Below are 22,500 nucleotides of genomic sequence, written 5' to 3' on the forward strand. Positions count from 1 at the left end.
TGCCAGTGAGTGTCAGTAGAGGGGGGTGTTTCTGATAAAGTGGCCAGTGAGTGTCAGTAGAGGGGGGTTGTTTCTGATAAAGTGCCAGTGAGTGTCAGTAGAGGGGGGGGTGTTTCTGATAAAGTGGCCAGTGAGTGTCAGTAGAGGGGGGGTGTTTCTGATAAAGTGGCCAGTGAGTGTCAGTAGAGGGGGGGGTGTTTCTGATAAAGTGGCCAGTGAGTGTCAGTAGAGGGGGGGTGTTTCTGATAAAGTGGCCAGTGAGTGTCAGTAGAGGGGGGGTGTTTCTGATAAAGTGGCCAGTGAGTGTCAGTAGAGGGGGGGTGTTTCTGATAAAGTGGCCAGTGAGTGTCAGTAGAGGGGGGGTGTTTCTGATAAAGTGGCCAGTGAGTGTCAGTAGAGGGGGGGGTGTTTCTGATAAAGTGGCCAGTGAGTGTCAGTAGAGGGGGGGGGTGTTTCTGATAAAGTGGCCAGTGAGTGTCAGTAGAGGGGGGGTGTTTCTGATAAAGTGGCCAGTGAGTGTCAGTAGAGGGGGGGGTGTTTCTGATAAAGTGGCCAGTGAGTGTCAGTAGAGGGGGGGTGTTTCTGATAAAGTGGCCAGTGAGTGTCAGTAGAGGGGGGGTGTTTCTGATAAAGTGGCCAGTGAGTGTCAGTAGAGGGGGGGGGTGTTTCTGATAAAGTGGCCAGTGAGTGTCAGTAGAGGGGGGTGTTTCTGATAAAGTGGCCAGTGAGTGTCAGTAGAGGGGGGGTGTTTCTGATAAAGTGGCCAGTGAGTGTCAGTAGAGGGGGGGGGTGTTTCTGATAAAGTGGCCAGTGAGTGTCAGTAGAGGGGGGGTGTTTCTGATAAAGTGGCCAGTGAGTGTCAGTAGAGGGGGGTGTTTCTGATAAAGTGGCCAGTGAGTGTCAGTAGAGGGGGGGGTGTTTCTGATAAAGTGGCCAGTGAGTGTCAGTAGAGGGGGGGGTGTTTCTGATAAAGTGGCCAGTGAGTGTCAGTAGAGGGGGGTGTTTCTGATAAAGTGGCCAGTGAGTGTCAGTAGAGGGGGGGTGTTTCTGATAAAGTGGCCAGTGAGTGTCAGTAGAGGGGGGGTGTTTCTGATAAAGTGGCCAGTGAGTGTCAGTAGAGGGGGGTGTTTCTGATAAAGTGGCCAGTGAGTGTCAGTAGAGGGGGGGTGTTTCTGATAAAGTGGCCAGTGAGTGTCAGTAGAGGGGGGGTGTTTCTGATAAAGTGGCCAGTGAGTGTCAGTAGAGGGGGGGTGTTTCTGATAAAGTGGCCAGTGAGTGTCAGTAGAGGGGGGGTGTTTCTGATAAAGTGGCCAGTGAGTGTCAGTAGAGGGGGGGGGTGTTTCTGATAAAGTGGCCAGTGAGTGTCAGTAGAGGGGGGGGTGTTTCTGATAAAGTGGCCAGTGAGTGTCAGTAGAGGGGGGGGGTGTTTCTGATAAAGTGGCCAGTGAGTGTCAGTAGAGGGGGGGTGTTTCTGATAAAGTGGCCAGTGAGTGTCAGTAGAGGGGGGTGTTTCTGATAAAGTGGCCAGTGAGTGTCAGTAGAGGGGGGGGGGGTGTTTCTGATAAAGTGGCCAGTGAGTGTCAGTAGAGGGGGGGGGGTGTTTCTGATAAAGTGGCCAGTGAGTGTCAGTAGAGGGGGGTGTTTCTGATAAAGTGGCCAGTGAGTGTCAGTAGAGGGGGGGGGTGTTTCTGATAAAGTGGCCAGTGAGTGTCAGTAGAGGGGGGGGGGTGTTTCTGATAAAGTGGCCAGTGAGTGTCAGTAGAGGGGGGTGTTTCTGATAAAGTGGCCAGTGAGTGTCAGTAGAGGGGGGGGTGTTTCTGATAAAGTGGCCAGTGAGTGTCAGTAGAGGGGGGGGTGTTTCTGATAAAGTGGCCAGTGAGTGTCAGTAGAGGGGGGGGTGTTTCTGATAAAGTGGCCAGTGAGTGTCAGTAGAGGGGGGGGTGTTTCTGATAAAGTGGCCAGTGAGTGTCAGTAGAGGGGGGGGTGTTTCTGATAAAGTGGCCAGTGAGTGTCAGTAGAGGGGGGGTGTTTCTGATAAAGTGGCCAGTGAGTGTCAGTAGAGGGGGGGGTGTTTCTGATAAAGTGGCCAGTGAGTGTCAGTAGAGGGGGGTGTTTCTGATAAAGTGGCCAGTGAGTGTCAGTAGAGGGGGGGTGTTTCTGATAAAGTGGCCAGTGAGTGTCAGTAGAGGGGGGGTGTTTCTGATAAAGTGGCCAGTGAGTGTCAGTAGAGGGGGGGTGTTTCTGATAAAGTGGCCAGTGAGTGTCAGTAGAGGGGGGTGTTTCTGATAAAGTGGCCAGTGAGTGTCAGTAGAGGGGGGGTGTTTTCTGATAAAGTGGCCAGTGAGTGTCAGTAGAGGGGGGGTGTTTCTGATAAAGTGGCCAGTGAGTGTCAGTAGAGGGGGGTGTTTCTGATAAAGTGGCCAGTGAGTGTCAGTAGAGGGGGGTGTTTCTGATAAAGTGGCCAGTGAGTGTCAGTAGAGGGGGGTGTTTCTGATAAAGTGGCCAGTGAGTGTCAGTAGAGGGGGGGGTGTTTCTGATAAAGTGGCCAGTGAGTGTCAGTAGAGGGGGGGTGTTTCTGATAAAGTGGCCAGTGAGTGTCAGTAGAGGGGGGGTGTTTCTGATAAAGTGGCCAGTGAGTGTCAGTAGAGGGGGGGTGTTTCTGATAAAGTGGCCAGTGAGTGTCAGTAGAGGGGGGGGGTGTTTCTGATAAAGTGGCCAGTGAGTGTCAGTAGAGGGGGGGTGTTTCTGATAAAGTGGCCAGTGAGTGTCAGTAGAGGGGGGGTGTTTCTGATAAAGTGGCCAGTGAGTGTCAGTAGAGGGGGGGGGGGTGTTTCTGATAAAGTGGCCAGTGAGTGTCAGTAGAGGGGGGGTGTTTCTGATAAAGTGGCCAGTGAGTGTCAGTAGAGGGGGGTGTTTCTGATAAAGTGGCCAGTGAGTGTCAGTAGAGGGGGGGGGGTGTTTCTGATAAAGTGGCCAGTGAGTGTCAGTAGAGGGGGGTGTTTGATAAAGTGGCCAGTGAGTGTCAGTAGAGGGGGTGTTTCTGATAAAGTGGCCAGTGAGTGTCAGTAGAGGGGGGGGTGTTTCTGATAAAGTGGCCAGTGAGTGTCAGTAGAGGGGGGGGGGTGTTTCTGATAAAGTGGCCAGTGAGTGTCAGTAGAGGGGGGTGTTTCTGATAAAGTGGCCAGTGAGTGTCAGTAGAGGGGGGGGTGTTTCTGATAAAGTGGCCAGTGAGTGTCAGTAGAGGGGGGGGGTGTTTCTGATAAAGTGGCCAGTGAGTGTCAGTAGAGGGGGGTGTTTCTGATAAAGTGGCCAGTGAGTGTCAGTAGAGGGGGGGGGGTGTTTCTGATAAAGTGGCCAGTGAGTGTCAGTAGAGGGGGGGTGTTTCTGATAAAGTGGCCAGTGAGTGTCAGTAGAGGGGGGGGGTGTTTCTGATAAAGTGGCCAGTGAGTGTCAGTAGAGGGGGGGTGTTTCTGATAAAGTGGCCAGTGAGTGTCAGTAGAGGGGGGGTGTTTCTGATAAAGTGGCCAGTGAGTGTCAGTAGAGGGGGGGTGTTTCTGATAAAGTGGCCAGTGAGTGTCAGTAGAGGGGGGGGGTGTTTCTGATAAAGTGGCCAGTGAGTGTCAGTAGAGGGGGGGGTGTTTCTGATAAAGTGGCCAGTGAGTGTCAGTAGAGGGGGGGGTGTTTCTGATAAAGTGGCCAGTGAGTGTCAGTAGAGGGGGGTGTTTCTGATAAAGTGGCCAGTGAGTGTCAGTAGAGGGGGGTGTTTCTGATAAAGTGGCCAGTGAGTGTCAGTAGAGGGGGGGTGTTTCTGATAAAGTGGCCAGTGAGTGTCAGTAGAGGGGGGGGGGTGTTTCTGATAAAGTGGCCAGTGAGTGTCAGTAGAGGGGGGGTGTTTCTGATAAAGTGGCCAGTGAGTGTCAGTAGAGGGGGGGGGTGTTTCTGATAAAGTGGCCAGTGAGTGTCAGTAGAGGGGGGGGGGGGTGTTTCTGATAAAGTGGCCAGTGAGTGTCAGTAGAGGGGGGGGTGTTTCTGATAAAGTGGCCAGTGAGTGTCAGTAGAGGGGGGGGTGTTTCTGATAAAGTGGCCAGTGAGTGTCAGTAGAGGGGGGGTGTTTCTGATAAAGTGGCCAGTGAGTGTCAGTAGAGGGGGGGTGTTTCTGATAAAGTGGCCAGTGAGTGTCAGTAGAGGGGGGTGTTTCTGATAAAGTGGCCAGTGAGTGTCAGTAGAGGGGGGGGTGTTTCTGATAAAGTGGCCAGTGAGTGTCAGTAGAGGGGGGGTGTTTCTGATAAAGTGGCCAGTGAGTGTCAGTAGAGGGGGGTGTTTCTGATAAAGTGGCCAGTGAGTGTCAGTAGAGGGGGGGTGTTTCTGATAAAGTGGCCAGTGAGTGTCAGTAGAGGGGGGGTGTTTCTGATAAAGTGGCCAGTGAGTGTCAGTAGAGGGGGGGTGTTTCTGATAAAGTGGCCAGTGAGTGTCAGTAGAGGGGGGGGTGTTTCTGATAAAGTGGCCAGTGAGTGTCAGTAGAGGGGGGGGTGTTTCTGATAAAGTGGCCAGTGAGTGTCAGTAGAGGGGGGGTGTTTCTGATAAAGTGGCCAGTGAGTGTCAGTAGAGGGGGGGTGTTTCTGATAAAGTGGCCAGTGAGTGTCAGTAGAGGGGGGGGTGTTTCTGATAAAGTGGCCAGTGAGTGTCAGTAGAGGGGGGGGGTGTTTCTGATAAAGTGGCCAGTGAGTGTCAGTAGAGGGGGGGTGTTTCTGATAAAGTGGCCAGTGAGTGTCAGTAGAGGGGGGGTGTTTCTGATAAAGTGGCCAGTGAGTGTCAGTAGAGGGGGGGTGTTTCTGATAAAGTGGCCAGTGAGTGTCAGTAGAGGGGGGTGTTTCTGATAAAGTGGCCAGTGAGTGTCAGTAGAGGGGGGTGTTTCTGATAAAGTGGCCAGTGAGTGTCAGTAGAGGGGGGGTGTTTCTGATAAAGTGGCCAGTGAGTGTCAGTAGAGGGGGGGGTGTTTCTGATAAAGTGGCCAGTGAGTGTCAGTAGAGGGGGGGTGTTTCTGATAAAGTGGCCAGTGAGTGTCAGTAGAGGGGGGTGTTTCTGATAAAGTGGCCAGTGAGTGTCAGTAGAGGGGGGGTGTTTCTGATAAAGTGGCCAGTGAGTGTCAGTAGAGGGGGGGGTGTTTCTGATAAAGTGGCCAGTGAGTGTCAGTAGAGGGGGGTGTTTCTGATAAAGTGGCCAGTGAGTGTCAGTAGAGGGGGGGTGTTTCTGATAAAGTGGCCAGTGAGTGTCAGTAGAGGGGGGGGTGTTTCTGATAAAGTGGCCAGTGAGTGTCAGTAGAGGGGGGGTGTTTCTGATAAAGTGGCCAGTGAGTGTCAGTAGAGGGGGGTGTTTCTGATAAAGTGGCCAGTGAGTGTCAGTAGAGGGGGGGTGTTTCTGATAAAGTGGCCAGTGAGTGTCAGTAGAGGGGGGGGTGTTTCTGATAAAGTGGCCAGTGAGTGTCAGTAGAGGGGGGGTGTTTCTGATAAAGTGGCCAGTGAGTGTCAGTAGAGGGGGGGGTGTTTCTGATAAAGTGGCCAGTGAGTGTCAGTAGAGGGGGGGGTGTTTCTGATAAAGTGGCCAGTGAGTGTCAGTAGAGGGGGGGTGTTTCTGATAAAGTGGCCAGTGAGTGTCAGTAGAGGGGGGGTGTTTCTGATAAAGTGGCCAGTGAGTGTCAGTAGAGGGGGGGTGTTTCTGATAAAGTGGCCAGTGAGTGTCAGTAGAGGGGGGGGTGTTTCTGATAAAGTGGCCAGTGAGTGTCAGTAGAGGGGGGGTGTTTCTGATAAAGTGGCCAGTGAGTGTCAGTAGAGGGGGGGGTGTTTCTGATAAAGTGGCCAGTGAGTGTCAGTAGAGGGGGGGGTGTTTCTGATAAAGTGGCCAGTGAGTGTCAGTAGAGGGGGGGTGTTTCTGATAAAGTGGCCAGTGAGTGTCAGTAGAGGGGGGGTGTTTCTGATAAAGTGGCCAGTGAGTGTCAGTAGAGGGGGGGTGTTTCTGATAAAGTGGCCAGTGAGTGTCAGTAGAGGGGGGGGTGTTTCTGATAAAGTGGCCAGTGAGTGTCAGTAGAGGGGGGGTGTTTCTGATAAAGTGGCCAGTGAGTGTCAGTAGAGGGGGGTGTTTCTGATAAAGTGGCCAGTGAGTGTCAGTAGAGGGGGGGGTGTTTCTGATAAAGTGGCCAGTGAGTGTCAGTAGAGGGGGGGGTGTTTCTGATAAAGTGGCCAGTGAGTGTCAGTAGAGGGGGTGTTTCTGATAAAGTGGCCAGTGAGTGTCAGTAGAGGGGGGTGTTTCTGATAAAGTGGCCAGTGAGTGTCAGTAGAGGGGGGGTGTTTCTGATAAAGTGGCCAGTGAGTGTCAGTAGAGGGGGGGGTGTTTCTGATAAAGTGGCCAGTGAGTGTCAGTAGAGGGGGGGGGTGTTTCTGATAAAGTGGCCAGTGAGTGTCAGTAGAGGGGGGGTGTTTCTGATAAAGTGGCCAGTGAGTGTCAGTAGAGGGGGGGTGTTTCTGATAAAGTGGCCAGTGAGTGTCAGTAGAGGGGGGGTGTTTCTGATAAAGTGGCCAGTGAGTGTCAGTAGAGGGGGGGTGTTTCTGATAAAGTGGCCAGTGAGTGTCAGTAGAGGGGGGTGTTTCTGATAAAGTGGCCAGTGAGTGTCAGTAGAGGGGGGGGTGTTTCTGATAAAGTGGCCAGTGAGTGTCAGTAGAGGGGGGTGTTTCTGAAAAGTGGCCAGTGAGTGTCAGTAGAGGGGGGTGTTTCTGATAAAGTGGCCAGTGAGTGTCAGTAGAGGGGGGGTGTTTCTGATAAAGTGGCCAGTGAGTGTCAGTAGAGGGGGGGGTGTTTCTGATAAAGTGGCCAGTGAGTGTCAGTAGAGGGGGGGTGTTTCTGATAAAGTGGCCAGTGAGTGTCAGTAGAGGGGGGGTGTTTCTGATAAAGTGGCCAGTGAGTGTCAGTAGAGGGGGGTGTTTCTGATAAAGTGGCCAGTGAGTGTCAGTAGAGGGGGGGGTGTTTCTGATAAAGTGGCCAGTGAGTGTCAGTAGAGGGGGGGGTGTTTCTGATAAAGTGGCCAGTGAGTGTCAGTAGAGGGGGGGTGTTTCTGATAAAGTGGCCAGTGAGTGTCAGTAGAGGGGGGGGTGTTTCTGATAAAGTGGCCAGTGAGTGTCAGTAGAGGGGGGGGTGTTTCTGATAAAGTGGCCAGTGAGTGTCAGTAGAGGGGGGGGTGTTTCTGATAAAGTGGCCAGTGAGTGTCAGTAGAGGGGGGGTGTTTCTGATAAAGTGGCCAGTGAGTGTCAGTAGAGGGGGGGGTGTTTCTGATAAAGTGGCCAGTGAGTGTCAGTAGAGGGGGGGTGTTTCTGATAAAGTGGCCAGTGAGTGTCAGTAGAGGGGGGGTGTTTCTGATAAAGTGGCCAGTGAGTGTCAGTAGAGGGGGGGGTGTTTCTGATAAAGTGGCCAGTGAGTGTCAGTAGAGGGGGGGGTGTTTCTGATAAAGTGGCCAGTGAGTGTCAGTAGAGGGGGGGTGTTTCTGATAAAGTGGCCAGTGAGTGTCAGTAGAGGGGGGGTGTTTCTGATAAAGTGGCCAGTGAGTGTCAGTAGAGGGGGGGGTGTTTCTGATAAAGTGGCCAGTGAGTGTCAGTAGAGGGGGGGGTGTTTCTGATAAAGTGGCCAGTGAGTGTCAGTAGAGGGGGGTGTTTCTGATAAAGTGGCCAGTGAGTGTCAGTAGAGGGGGGTGTTTCTGATAAAGTGGCCAGTGAGTGTCAGTAGAGGGGGGGTGTTTCTGATAAAGTGGCCAGTGAGTGTCAGTAGAGGGGGGGTGTTTCTGATAAAGTGGCCAGTGAGTGTCAGTAGAGGGGGGGGTGTTTCTGATAAAGTGGCCAGTGAGTGTCAGTAGAGGGGGGGGTGTTTCTGATAAAGTGGCCAGTGAGTGTCAGTAGAGGGGGGGGTGTTTCTGATAAAGTGGCCAGTGAGTGTCAGTAGAGGGGGGTGTTTCTGATAAAGTGGCCAGTGAGTGTCAGTAGAGGGGGGTGTTTCTGATAAAGTGGCCAGTGAGTGTCAGTAGAGGGGGGGTGTTTCTGATAAAGTGGCCAGTGAGTGTCAGTAGAGGGGGGGTGTTTCTGATAAAGTGGCCAGTGAGTGTCAGTAGAGGGGGGTGTTTCTGATAAAGTGGCCAGTGAGTGTCAGTAGAGGGGGGTGTTTCTGATAAAGTGGCCAGTGAGTGTCAGTAGAAGGGGGGTGTTTCTGATAAAGTGGCCAGTGAGTGTCAGTAGAGGGGGGGTGTTTCTGATAAAGTGGCCAGTGAGTGTCAGTAGAGGGGGGGTGTTTCTGATAAAGTGGCCAGTGAGTGTCAGTAGAGAGGGGGGTGTTTCTGATAAAGTGGCCAGTGAGTGTCAGTAGAGGGGGGTGTTTCTGATAAAGTGGCCAGTGAGTGTCAGTAGAGGGGGGGGTTTCTGATAAAGTGGCCAGTGAGTGTCAGTAGAGGGGGGGGTGTTTCTGATAAAGTGGCCAGTGAGTGTCAGTAGAGGGGGGGTGTTTCTGATAAAGTGGCCAGTGAGTGTCAGTAGAGGGGGGGGTGTTTCTGATAAAGTGGCCAGTGAGTGTCAGTAGAGGGGGGGGTGTTTCTGATAAAGTGGCCAGTGAGTGTCAGTAGAGGGGGGTGTTTCTGATAAAGTGGCCAGTGAGTGTCAGTAGAGGGGGGGGTGTTTCTGATAAAGTGGCCAGTGAGTGTCAGTAGAGGGGGGGGTGTTTCTGATAAAGTGGCCAGTGAGTGTCAGTAGAGGGGGGTGTTTCTGATAAAGTGGCCAGTGAGTGTCAGTAGAGGGGGGTGTTTCTGATAAAGTGGCCAGAGGGGACGGGGAGGACTCACCTGTTCTTGACTTTCCTGTCGTCGAACTCGAAGGCCATGTGACTGTTTCTGGACAGTCCGAACTGTTTGGCTAAATCCAGGACCATAGGCTCCGCCTCCGCTGCACAGGAGACCTGGGGACAGTTCAGAAACACCAGAGAAAAACACATCATTCACTCATTCATTCATTCATTCATTCCTGATACATTCATGTACATATTCCCCGTGGAAACTGATGTTGTTTTAAAGCCCGCCACTAGATGGCGCCACAGTACACTGCATGAAGGCACAGGGACCAATAAATATTCACAAAATACGTGTAAAATATCTTCATTATCATCTCGTCTTTAAAGGTAACATTGAGGAGTTGGATATCTCTATTTACACCAATCAGCCACAAGATTAAAACCTCTGCCCGGTGCAGTGAGTGTCACTGATATTCGGGGGGTTCCTGAGTGTGTAGGCGCAGTGGTTTTAATCTTGTGGCTGGTGTGTGTATAAGAGTGAAGTGTGTATCGTGTGCTGTGTGTTAGAGCAGGAAAACGCTAAGAAGCAGCAGCTGTGCAGTGTGTGATCATATTTAAATATTTTGGTGTGTGTGTTTGTAGTATCTGTGCACGTGTGTGTGTGTGTGTGTTTGTAATCGTGTGTATGTGTGCACGTGTGTGTATGTGTGTGCAATTGTATGTGTGTGTGTGTAAGTGTTAGTATATATGTGTTTGTGTGTGTGTTATTTTGTGTATGTGTGTGTGTGTGTGTGTGTGTGTGTTAGTATATATCTGTGCATGTGTGTGTATATGTGTGTGTAATCGTGTGTATGTGTTTGTGTGTGTGTGTGTGTGTGTTATTTTGTGTATATGTGTGTGTGTGTGTGTGTGTGTGTGTGTGTGCAATTGTATGTGTGTGTGTGTAAGTGTTAGTATATATCTGTGCACGTGTGTGTATGTGTGTGTGTTAGTATATATGTGTTTGTGTGTGTGTTATTTTGTGTATGTGTGTGTGTGTGTGTGTGTGTGTGTGTGTTAGTACCACCGTTTCATTGACATGGGTGGGCGGCACAGGGATGGTGATGACCTCTTCTGGGGGCGGAGCCTAAAGAGCAGCAGAGCAAGGGTGAAAGGTGATGTAGCGCCATGCAGAGACAGACAGACAGCTGCTGTAAGACAGTTCTCACCACAGCAGTCTCACAGCAGTCTCACAGCAATCTCACGCAACACAGCAGCAGAGCGTCCAGTGTCTGTCACACAGCCTCCACTTACACTCTCTTTCTCTCTCTCTCTCTCTCTCTCTCTCTTTCTCTCTCTTTCTCTCTGTCTCTCTCTCTGTCTTTCTCTCTGTCTCTCTCTCTCTCAGTAATTTGTTTACACTTATTCTGGCGCTCTTACCTCTTAGTTGCTCTTTCTATGTATTCTCTCTCTCCCCCTCTCTCTCTCTCTCTCTCTCTCTCTCCCTCTCTCTCTCTCTCTCTCTGTCTCTCTTTCTCTCTCTCTCTCTGTCTCTCTTTCTCTCTGTCTCTCTCTCTCTCAGTAATTTGTTTACACTTATTCTGGCGCTCTTACCTCTTACTTGCTCTTTCTATGTATTCTCTCTCTCCCCCTCTCTCTCTCTCTCTCTCTCTCTCTCCCTCTCTCTCTCTCTCTCTCTGTCTCTCTTTCTCTCTCTCTCTCTGTCTCTCTTTCTCTCTGTCTCTCTCTCTCTCAGTAATTTGTTTACACTTATTCTGGCGCTCTTACCTCTTACTTGCTCTTTCTATGTATTCTCTCTCTCTCTCTCTCTCTCCTCATCACTTTCTCTATCCGTCTCTTGTCTTTACCCCATCTTTGAAGCTAATGGTGTGGAAAACTGCTCTGCTTTTATAGCTCTTGCTTCAATCTCTCTCTCTCTCTCCCCTCTCTCTCTCTCTCTCTCTCTCTCTCTCTCTCTCTTCCCTCTCTCTCTCTCTCTCTCTCTCAGAACTGAAGCGATTGTTTCAGACCCAATGGGCCACATCTCATAATATCCCACTGCCTCAGGGCAGTCCACACTCACGGTTGAAGGCGGGGGTGTCGGCTTCACAGTGGGCGTGGTCTCGGGTTTGGGCGTGACCTCTTCCTCCTCCGGCGGTGAAGGGGGCGGGGCTATATCCGGACAGCGCCCTATCTCCGCGTTCTCGAAGGCCACCGGCTGGGAGAAGTCCACCGGGCTGCAGGAGTGAGACGCACCACCAGTCAAATGTCTGAGAGCCTTCGTTTTTCACAATAAAAGTCCTAGGGAGCAGCACAACGTTTAACGACTGTTCTCAGCTTTAGCTCCGCCCATTCTCAGTGAAGTTATAAGGTGCGCTGCAGGTTTTAAAGGCACAGGGACAGATATAGTGTGTGTGTGAGGGGTGGTCTACGGTAAGTCGGAGGTCAGACGTTGTCCTGAATGTGTCAGAAGCCCACGGAAGACAAAGGGAAACACCGTTACGTCACACTTTAGCGGTGAACGGTGTGGTGAAAGCGCGGTGAATAATGAAGGTGGTTATGAGCAAGGACGGCCGGGTTTAACGGAGGTCAACAGGCTCCGCTCGGGCGAGAACGACCCAGGGCTGTGTGACAGAGATTCATAATCGTCATTAACGTCGCGCCAGCGTCGGGCTTATGACCGCACCTCAAAACACAGCCTCGGGCCACAATAAGGACGTGTACACACACACACACACACACACACACGGTCACTTTTCATGCAGCGGGACGTTGCAGTAATGGACCACACACATCTTAGCGTTTACAGCATGTTATTATTAGGGAGCGTGATTAAATGCTGGTGCAGTTTGTTACAGCCGTGTAGCGTCGCTCCGGGCCTGTGGAGCTGAGGACACATCTCCCGGTCACCACTAGAGGGGGCTCTGGGGCTCATTTCCACTGCACACCTGGGTGAACACAGTGTCTGTATAAAGCTACATCCAGTTTTTCTGAAGGAGCTGGGGTTCTCAGAGACATTTTCCAGCGCTGTGTGAATACGTTTGTTTAATGACTACTGAGGATGTTAGCCTGGTGTGTGTGTGTGTGTGTGTGTGTGTCACACTGAGTTCTTGTTGACTGAGCTAATAATGGAGTGGTGTATATGAACGCGTAGGTAATGTGTTATATTAAGTGCTTACTGAAGCAATAAATCAATGTGTGTGTGTGTGTGGAACATCAGCAGCAGGGATTTCCATTCATACAAGACCAGGCATCTCTATAAATGTAGAGAGACCATTAACGGTGTCATACTCTCCCTCGTCTCCACAGAGGAACACAGTTCTGTTTCTTAATGAAACGTCTGTGACCCGCTTTGGTCCAAACCCCACGAGCCCCACAGCAGTGTTCTCCCCCTGTGTAAACAGCCCCTGTTCAGAACGCCCGCTTTCAGCACCTGTTCCTTTAAATGATAATGAGCCGCTCGCTGTTCACCCCGACCCCGAGCGCACAGCAGTGAGGAGCGAGGAGCAGAAGCTCTGGTTTTTAGCCGTTTTCACTCTGTTCTCTTTCTTCTCCGTTTTTACTCAGTGCTCTTATTTCTCCGCACTCGTTGTGTCTGTTTCGCTGAGTTTAACCTCGTCTTTGCGCTCTCACATAAACACGGGTCCAGCGCTGTGATTGGACAGACTCAGACGAGGGGGCGGGGCCATTCTAAAGTCTCTGCACTTGACGTCAGAAGCAGAACGACTCGTTTTGTTTCACAGTGTGTGGGTCGGTCCATTGATCCGATTTGCTCTTGTAATTAAGGCAGAATTCACTAGTTTGTCCTTATTATTTTTCCTTGCTCATTTTTAATGAGTGACCTGATTCCTCCTCTCTGATGAAATGAATGAAAGACTATGTGTGTGTGTGTGTGTATGTGTGTGTGTGTGTGTATGTGTGTGTGTATGTGTATGTGCACGCTCATACACTGTATTGATCAGCAGGTTCCAGATACAGCCCTCAAAGTGGATGCTGGGACGCTGGAGGCCTGTCTGTACGTCAGAGGGAACTCCACCTATAAACAGACGCTGGATGATGATTGGCTGATCACTGGGTAAAGCCTGCTCCAATCGGGGGTCTTCATCCACCTGCACTGAGAAAGACCTGCACACACACACACACACACACACGTGTTAATTTCATCACTGAATAAAAACTAAACTAAAATGTTAAAGACTAATAAACGACCTGTTAATTCTGATTTAAAAACAGAGAATCACAAGGAAACACAAACAGGGAAATGCTCCGTCTGTTTGCTGAGAGAACAGTGAAGAGGAGTCAACTCCCAACGATTCAAGGAATCGACTCAGTCGCTCATATCTACTGTTGGCCAATGATTCACATGCCTCTTGGAATCGACTCAGTCTCTTAACTAAAACTGTGGAATAAAGGTAAATGTATTTTAAAAAGTAACCATATTCCTTCCATAAGAATTGGATGTAAATGCAACATTTATCAAGCGATTGTTTATAAGATTCAGTAAAAGATAATACCTCTAAAGCAGTAAAACATTAAAAATACATGACTAAAATTGGCTATTTTTAAGTGAATGGACTGAACGTAGACTAAAAGACACTGCGGCCCCTGTGTTTCTCCTGGTGTTTGTCCTGGTGTTTATTGTGGTGTTTGTCCTGGTGTTTATTGTGGTGTTTATCTTGGTGTTTACCGTGGTGTTTCTCCTGGTGTTTCTCCTGGTGTTTATTGTGGTGTTTATCGTGGTGTTTGTCCTGGTGTTTATTGTGGTGTTTAACGTGGTGATTGTCCTGTTGTTTGTCATGGTGTTTGTCCTAGTGTTTATCGTGTTGTTTGTCCTGCTGTTTATCGTGGTGTTTATCATGGTGTTTGTCCTGGTGTTTGTCCTAGTGTTTGTCCTGATGTTTGTCGTGGTGTTTATCGTAGTGTTTATCGTGGTGTTTATCGTGGTGTTTGTCCTGGTATTTATCGTGGTTTTTATGCTGTTTGTTCTGGTGTGTTGGGAATCTCCACATGTCTCACTGCTCTCAGAGCTGGGTGTGTGAGACGGCGTGAGACTGCTCACCCTCCTCTATGTCTGCGCAGACGCAGAGAGTGTTCCCTGCCATCGTGTAATATCCCCTCGTCCGGTTTCCACAGAGCTCTCCTCGGGTTCCTACTGCCCAGGAACACCAGAACCTCCAGAGAACCTTTATTCAGCTGCACTGAGATGTAGGGCTGGAGAGAGAGAGAGAGAGAGAGAGACTTTACAACATAAAAGAAGTGTTTCTGATAATGTGGCCAGTGAGTGTCAGTAGAGGGGGGTGTTTCTGATAAAGTGGCCAGTGAGTGTCAGTAGAGGGGGGTGTTTCTGATAAAGTGGCCAGTTGACCATAACAAAGCCTTAAACACTTCATTCTGGTTTCTGACGGACTGCTGACTGACTGCTGGTGGTTTAATTTAAAATCTCGTATCTCCAGGAGTGCTGACCCTCGGCCGTGTGTGTGTGTGTGTGTGTGTGAGAGAGAGTGGAGCTCAGTGAGCTGGGTTAGAGTGAGAGGACTGTGGGATTGTGGGATGATATGCGCGAACAGGCTCCTCTCTCCAGCGGGCGTGCGACCTGCCCTTCTGCTAATGCAGGCAATGAGTGAGAGAGCAGAGCCTACACCACTTCACCATCAGAGCCCTGACCTCCTTCAGCTTTCCTCCACCTCCTCCGCTCTGCACCACACACTCCTCCCTGCACAGGTCAGACACAGCCAGCGTTGCTCCAGCGGGACGCACTGCTCCGTCTGAAACAACAGGTGGAGCTGTTCCATCACAACCTCCACCGCTGGAACATGTACCGCACCTTTAATGTTTACTCCTAAAGCAGCAGGAGCTCTGTTCAGCAACTGTCATCCACCCATCCACCCATCCTTCCATACCTCTACCCATCCAACTCTCCATTCTTTCACCAATCTATTCATCTGTCTCTCTCTCGCACTGAGGACAGAACAATAACAAAGAAAAGGAAATAATCCCCGACACTGAGGTGAGAAAGAGAGAGAGAGAGAGAAAAGAGGGAGAATGAGAGAGAAAGAAAGAAAGAGAGAGAGAGAAAGAGTGAGAGAGAGAGAGAGAGAGAGATAGAGAGAGAGGGAGAGCGAGAGAGAGAGAGCGAGAGAGAGAAATAGAGAGAATGAACGAGAAAGAGAGAGAGAGAGGGAGGCTGAAAGAGAGAGATAGAGAGAGAGAGAAAGAGCGAGAGAGAGAGAGAAAAGAGGGAGAATGCGAGAGAATGAAAGAAAGAAAGAGAGAGAGAGAGAGACAGAGGGAGGGAGAAAGAGAGAGACAGAGGGAGGGAGAGAGAGAGAGAGGGAGAGCGAGAGAGAGAAATAGAGAGAGAGAAAGAGCGAGAGAGGGAGAGAGAGAGAGAGAGAGAGATAGAGGGAGAGCGAGAGAGCAAAAGAGAGAGAGTGTGAGAGAGAGAGAGCACAAGAGAGATACAGAGAGAGGGAGAGCGAGAGAAAGAAAGAGAGAGAGAGAGTGCAAATTGAACCCTGCCCATCAGAGCAGAGGAGTGTAAATCTATTTTAACCAGAAGGGTCCACACGAGAGAAATGTGACGAGGGAAAGAGGAGGAGAAGGAGGAGTAGATAAAGAAGAAAGAGTGGAGGAGTGGAGGAGATGAGAGAGGAGGGAGTGAGGAGAGGAAAGAAAGGAGGAAAGAGTAGAGGAAGAGAGGAGTAGTGGAGTTTAAAGCTACGATCTTGTCCGAGCGCCCGGACGAATAATTGATGCTCTGGCCCCTAGTGCTCAGGGCGAGGGAGAGCGAGGGATAGAGAGAGAGAGAGAGAGAGAGATGGAGAGAGAGATGTGGAATGTCATATTGTAATTAAGGTGGTCAGCGAGTGTCCGTGTGTTTGCTGAAGGCCAGAAGCAATTAGCGGAGCGCAGGTGGATAATCAATCTCCTTTATGGGTTACAGACAGCCTGCGAACCCTGTGGCTTCATTAGCATACACACACTCCTCCGTCACTCCATCCCTCCATCACTCCATCCCTCCATCACTCCACAGTGCTGTCGCAATCACCGCAATGTTGTAATAACACGCTCCTGACCTCCCAACATTCGCAGGAGGTCTCCCCACTTCAGGGAGATCGTAAACTATGATCCTCCCAGATTCTCCTGGAGCCTGTGGAGCCCATGACCCAGTCTCTACTCCTCCGCTCTCGTCCCACTGCAGCTGGGGCCGCCCCCATTCGGGATCTCCATTAAAGGTGACATTCAGGTGTTAGTCAAAACACACTTCCTCTGTGGGTGGATGTGTTAAGGTGGATGTCCTGTGGTCTGTGTTTTGGTGTATATGTGTGGGCAGTGTATACTGGAGAATATGTATTTAAGGTGGATGTGTTAAGGTGGATGTCCTGTGGTCTGTGTTTTGGTGTATATGTGTGGACAGTGTATACTGGAGAGTACGTATTTAAGGTGGATGTGTTAAGGTGGATGTCCTGTGGTCTGTGTTTTGGTGTATATGTGTGGACAGTGTATACTGGAGAGTACGTATTTAAGGTGGATGTGTTAAGGTGGATGTCCTGTGGTCTGTGTTTTGGTGTATATGTGTGGACAGTGTATACTGGAGAGTACGTATTTAAGGTGGATGTGTTAAGGTGGATGTCCTGTGGTCTGTGTTTTGGTGTATATGTGTGTACAGTGTATACTGGTGAGTACGTATTTAAGGTGGATGTGTTAAGGTGAATGTTCTGTGGTCTGTGTTTTGGTGTATATGTGTGTACAGTGTATACTGGAGAGTACGTATTTAAGGTGGATGTGTTAAGGTGGATGTCCTGTGGTCTGTGTTTTGGTGTATATGTGTGGACAGTGTATACTGGAGAGTACGTATTTAAGGTGGATGTGTTAAGGTGAATGTCCTGTGGTCTGTGTTTTGGTGTATATGTGTGGGCAGTGTATACTGGAGAATATGTATTTAAGGTGGATGTGTTAAGGTGAATGTTCTGTGGTCTGTGTTTTGGTGTATATGTGTGGGCAGTGTATACTGGAGAATATGTATTTAAGGTGGATGTGTTAAGGTGGATGTCCTGTGGTCTGTGTTTTGGTGTATATGTGTGGGCAGTGTAAACTGGAGAATATGTATTTAAGGTGGATGTGTTAAGGTGGATGTCCTGTGGTCTGTGTTTTGGTGTATATGTGTGGACAGTGTATACTGGAGAGTACGTATTTAAGGTGGATGTGTTAAGGTGGATGTCCTGTGGTCTGTGTTTTGGTGTATATGTGTGGACAGTGTATACTGGAGAGTACGTATTTAAGGTGGATGTGTTAAGGTGGATGTCCTGTGGTCTGTGTTTTGGTGTATATGTGTGGACAGTGTATACTGGAGAGTACGTATTTAAGGTGGATGTGTTAAGGTGGATGTCCTGTGGTCTGTGTTTTGGTGTATATGTGTGTACAGTGTATACTGGAGAGTACGTATTTAAGGTGGATGTGTTAAGGTGGATGTCCTGTGGTCTGTGTTTTGGTGTATATGTGTGGACAGTGTATACTGGAGAGTACGTATTTAAGGTGGATGTGTTAAGGTGGATGTCCTGTGGTCTGTGTTTTGGTGTATATGTGTGTACAGTGTATACTGGAGAGTACGTATTTAAGGTGGATGTGTTAAGGTGGATGTCCTGTGGTCTGTGTTTTGGTGTATATGTGTGGACAGTGTATACTGGAGAGTACGTATTTAAGGTGGATGTGTTAAGGTGGATGTCCTGTGGTCTGTGTTTTGGTGTATATGTGTGTACAGTGTATACTGGAGAGTACGTATTTAAGGTGGATGTGTTAAGGTGGATGTCCTGTGGTCTGTGTTTTGGTGTATATGTGTGTACAGTGTATACTGGTGAGTACGTATTTAAGGTGGATGTGTTAAGGTGAATGTTCTGTGGTCTGTGTTTTGGTGTATATGTGTGGGCAGTGTATACTGGAGAATATGTATTTAAGGTGGATGTGTTAAGGTGGATGTCCTGTGGTCTGTGTTTTGGTGTATATGTGTGGGCAGTGTATACTGGAGAATATGTATTTAAGGTGGATGTGTTAAGGTGGATGTCCTGTGGTCTGTGTTTTGGTGTATATGTGTGGACAGTGTATACTGGAGAGTACATATTTAAGGTGGATGTCCTGTGGTCTGTGTTTTGGTGTATATGTGTGGACAGTGTATACTGGAGAGTACAGATTTAAGGTGGATGTCCTGTGGTCTGTGTTTTGGTGTATATGTGTGGACAGTGTATACTGGAGAGTACATATTTAAGGTGGATGTGTTAAGGTGGATGTCCTGTGGTCTGTGTTTTGGTGTATATGTGTGTACAGTGTATACTGGAGAGTACGTATTTAAGGTGGATGTGTTAAGGTGGATGTCCTGTGGTCTGTGTTTTGGTGTATATGTGTGGACAGTGTATACTGGAGAGTACGTATTTAAGGTGGATGTGTTAAGGTGGATGTCCTGTGGTCTGTATTTTGGTGTATATGTGTGGACAGTGTATACTGGAGAGTACATATTTAAGGTGGAAGGTTTAAGGTGGATGTCCTGTGGTCTGTGTTTTGGTGTATATGTGTGGGCAGTGTATACTGGAGAGTACGTATTTAAGGTGGATGTGTTAAGGTGGATGTCCTGTGGTCTGTATTTTGGTGTATATGTGTGGACGGTGTATACTGGTGAGTACGTATTTAAGGTGGATGTGTTAAGGTGGATGTCCTGTGGTCTGTATTTTGGTGTATATGTGTGGACAGTGTATACTGGAGAGTACATATTTAAGGTGGAAGGTTTAAGGTGGATGTCCTGTGGTCTGTGTTTTGGTGTATATGTGTGGGCAGTGTATACTGGAGAATATGTATTTAAGGTGGATGTGTTAAGGTGGATGTCCTGTGGTCTGTGTTTTGGTGTATATGTGTGGGCAGTGTATACTGGAGAGTACGTATTTAAGGTGGATGTGTTAAGGTGGATGTCCTGTGGCCTGTGTTTTGGTGTATATGTGTGGACAGTGTATACTGGAGAGTACATATTTAAGGTGGATGTGTTAAGGTGGATGTCCTGTGGTCTGTGTTTTGGTGTATATGTGTGGACAGTGTATACTGGAGAGTACGGATTTAAGGTGGATGTGTTAAGGTGGATGTCCTGTGGTCTGTGTTTTGGTGTATATGTGTGGGCAGTGTATACTGGAGAGTACGTATTTAAGGTGGATGTGTTAAGGTGGATGTCCTGTGGCCTGTGTTTTGGTGTATATGTGTGGGCAGTGTATACTGGAGAGTACGTATTTAAGGTGGATGTGTTAAGGTGGATGTCCTGTGGCCTGTGTTTTGGTGTATATGTGTGGACAGTGTATACTGGAGAGTACATATTTAAGGTGGAAGGTTTAAGGTGGATGTCCTGTGGTCTGTGTTTTGGTGTATATGTGTGGACTGTGTATACTGGAGAGTACGTATTTAAGGTGGATGTGTTAAGGTGAATGTCCTGTGGTCTGTGTTTTGGTGTATATGTGTGGGCAGTGTATACTGGAGAGTACGTATTTAAGGTGGATGTGTTAAGGTGGATGTCCTGTGGCCTGTGTTTTGGTGTATATGTGTGGGCAGTGTATACTGGAGAGTACATATTTAAGGTGGATGTGTTAAGGTGGATGTCCTGTGGTCTGTGTTTTGGTGTATATGTGTGGACAGTGTATACTGGAGAGTACGGATTTAAGGTGGATGTCCTGTGGCCTGTATTTTGGTGTATATCTGTGGACAGTGTATACTGGAGAGTACGTATTTAAGGTGGATGTGTTAAGGTGGATGTCCTGTGGCCTGTATTTTGGTGTATATGTGTGTACAGTGTATACTGGAGAGTACGTATTTAAGGTGGATGGGTTGTGGTATGTATTTTGTTGTGGTGTGTATTTCAGACTGTACGCTCTCACCTCTCCGGTCTGTCTGCGTCTGCGGAAGGGTTTCTGGTAGAGGTTCTGGTGGCTGGGAGAGACGTGGGTCAGTGTGGTGACCCCCCCTCGGCCGAAGAGGATGATGCCGTTCTCGCTCTTGGTGCTGAAAGACAACGTGATCTCGGATCCCACGTCAAACACCATAGGACTGAGCTCCATGAAGCCGGGCCTGGGGAAGCTCACGGTGTGCACGTTCTGCAGGAGAACCGCAGCACAGAGCAGGGATAATCAGAACAGTAATAATAACATTTATAAAGAACTTTCCTTTAATCTGAAGTCTGAGGGAACTTCAGGGACAACGACGCAGACTCTTCATCTTCAAACTTTGTAAAAACAACTTAGAAATAATAAATAATCCCCCTCTTAACCACTGTTTGCTGTTTGTTTGTGTTAAAATGACCTTCTGCTCCTTTAAAGTGAATCTCGAACACAAACACCACAGACAACGTCCAGGGAAGACGAATGCCTCGCTCCTACCTCAGATCTGATCTCAGTTATTCTTATTTTTAAAAAGCTGTAGACTCTCTCGTCTCCCTGGATAAAGATCTCTGAGCTTCAGAGTGTGATCTCCAGCAGCAGGGAGGCGTCATTATTCTGGAGGACGACCCTCTCGCCGCTTTCACTTCCCTCGTGTGCTTCTGCTTTTTCTCTGGTGTTAAAGCATGAGTCCATCGTCATTACCATCGTCACTCGTCTATTCTGATCCCTCAGCTTAGTTACTGAGCGGCAACGACACACAGAGCTAGAGGAATCTCTAATACTGAGTTCACCGGACAAGAGCTTGTAGTGTATCGAGAGAGAGAGAGGACGATCCTGGAGGAACAGGGAGGGGTCTTGCCCTTGAGTGAGGGAATTGCTTGCACCCTGTGGAACCCTAAATGACTCTGACAAGTTGTGTATCAGTGTTATTCAGTGCGTGAGCCACTCCCGCTCTTAAGGGCAAGGCCTCCCACTTCTGAGATCCAGGAGTTCCTCTCTGAGTCCGGGGGCTGGGTCTGTGGTAGCGTAAACGGACCGGTTTCTGAGATGCTGACCTCTAAAGAGCAGCCCTTGGAGAGTCCGGTGTAGTCGGAGCTGCTCAGCAGGTTGTATGGAGTTCTGGAAACTTCTATATCCTTCAGACATCCAGCGTATCGTCTCAGAGTCACCTCAGACCTGTCCAATCAAGCACAGATCGCTGGGGTTAAGGAGTTGTGTACAGACATTAATACACTTCAGTTCCACTGCTCGGCACAGAGACCGGACCCTCAGAGGCATCTACAAAGTCATGATGTAGTTTGCTCTTAATTTTTTCTCAGTTAAGAAATCAAGTCATGCCTACCAGTGCCTCATTTACATATAATTTACATAGTGAGTGAGTTCAGACACTCAGTCTAGAAATAAACCACAGCACCATCAGCATTACACAGCATCCACTCACATGTTGGGCGCAGTTACATGTTTCCACCAGAGAGATCTCCAAATCCCCAAAACTGCTCAGTGCATCTTTAACATAACTGAGGTTTGGTTTCATTAATCCGTGATTCTAAGCATTTTTTGCAGCATTTTCTCCCAATTATTAGTTTATTTATGGAGTAGGTCACGATATCCATTTCTGTGATAGATAATCTGTCCCAGAGAGAACTGAGAAGAACTGTGTTATTTTAATTTAGAACCATATGCCACAAATAAAATGATGACCTAATAATGCAGTTACACCTCTTTAAAGACCACTGAGGTCAGCAACAGTGCATTTACTTTACAATACGTCAATGGTGTAATTATTGGGTAAGAGTTTTCAATAAGGAAACATACTGTGGTAAGTATAATTTATATTAATTAATGCATCTGTAGGGGCGGCACGGTGGTGCAGCAGGTTAGTGTCGCAATCACACAGCTCCAGGGGCCTGGAGGTTGTGGGTTCGAATCCCGCTCCGGGTGACTGTCTGTGAGGAGTGTGGTGTGTTCTCCCTGTGTCTGCGTGGGTTTCCTCCGGGTGACTGTCTGTGAGGAGTGTGGTGTGTTCTCCCTGTGTCTGCGTGGGTTTCCTGTGTCTGCGTGGGTTTCCTCCGGGTGACTGTCTGTATGGTGTGTTCTCCCTGTGTCTGCGTGGGTTTCCTCCGGGTGACTGTCTGTGTGGTGTGTTCTCCCTGTGTCTGCGTGGGTTTCCTCCGGGTGACTGTCTGTGTGGTGTGTTCTCCCTGTGTCTGCGTGGGTTTCCTCCAGGTGACTGTCTGTGAGGAGTGTTCTCCCTGTGTCTGCGTGGGTTTCCTCCGGGTGACTGTCTGTGAGGAGTGTTCTCCCTGTGTCTGCGTGGGTTTCCTCCGGGTGACTGTCTGTGAGGAGTGTGGTGTGTTCTCTCTGTGTCTGCGTGGGTTTCCTCCGGGTGCTCTGGTTTCCTTCCACAGTCCAAAAACACACGTTGGTAGGTGGCTTGGCGACTCAAAAGTGTCCGTAGGTGTGAGTGTGTGAGTGAATGTGTGTGTGTGTGTGTGTTGCCCTGTGTATTCCCGCCTTGCGCCCAGTGATTCCAGGTAGGCTCTGGACCCACTGCGACCCTGAACTGGATAAGGGTTACAGATAATGAATGAATGAATAATGCATCCTTATTGTAAAGTGTGACCAGTGCTTCCTCTGAGAAGTGAGTCTGATCCACTGCTTCTTTTTGAACTTCCACAAACGCAGTGTGACCTTAATCCCATGACCATAGGGAGAACAGAGTCCCGTTGTGTTATAACCGTGCTGAGGGTCTGTAGTGGTGTGTGATGGTGTTTGACTGCCCCCAGGTGAGATTTTACCTGTA

General features: G+C 48.9%; 1 protein-coding gene across 1 annotated transcript in view; it reads right to left on the minus strand.

The window, feature by feature from the left end:
• The window catches only part of lama2 (laminin, alpha 2), a 95,145-nt gene that overhangs the window by 6,678 nt on the left and 65,967 nt on the right, over positions 1-22,500 (minus strand). The window contains 8 exon segments of the mRNA XM_066677948.1: positions 8,870-8,982; positions 9,878-9,940; positions 10,877-11,030; positions 12,742-12,918; positions 13,853-14,004; positions 19,698-19,913; positions 20,753-20,873; positions 22,496-22,500. The exon segment at positions 22,496-22,500 is cut by the window's right edge and continues 134 nt beyond it. Of these exon segments, the coding sequence (XP_066534045.1) occupies positions 8,870-8,982; positions 9,878-9,940; positions 10,877-11,030; positions 12,742-12,918; positions 13,853-14,004; positions 19,698-19,913; positions 20,753-20,873; positions 22,496-22,500 (1,001 nt within the window).

Source organism: Hoplias malabaricus, chromosome 7, assembly GCF_029633855.1.
Source record: "Hoplias malabaricus isolate fHopMal1 chromosome 7, fHopMal1.hap1, whole genome shotgun sequence".
NCBI lineage: Eukaryota > Metazoa > Chordata > Actinopteri > Characiformes > Erythrinidae > Hoplias > Hoplias malabaricus.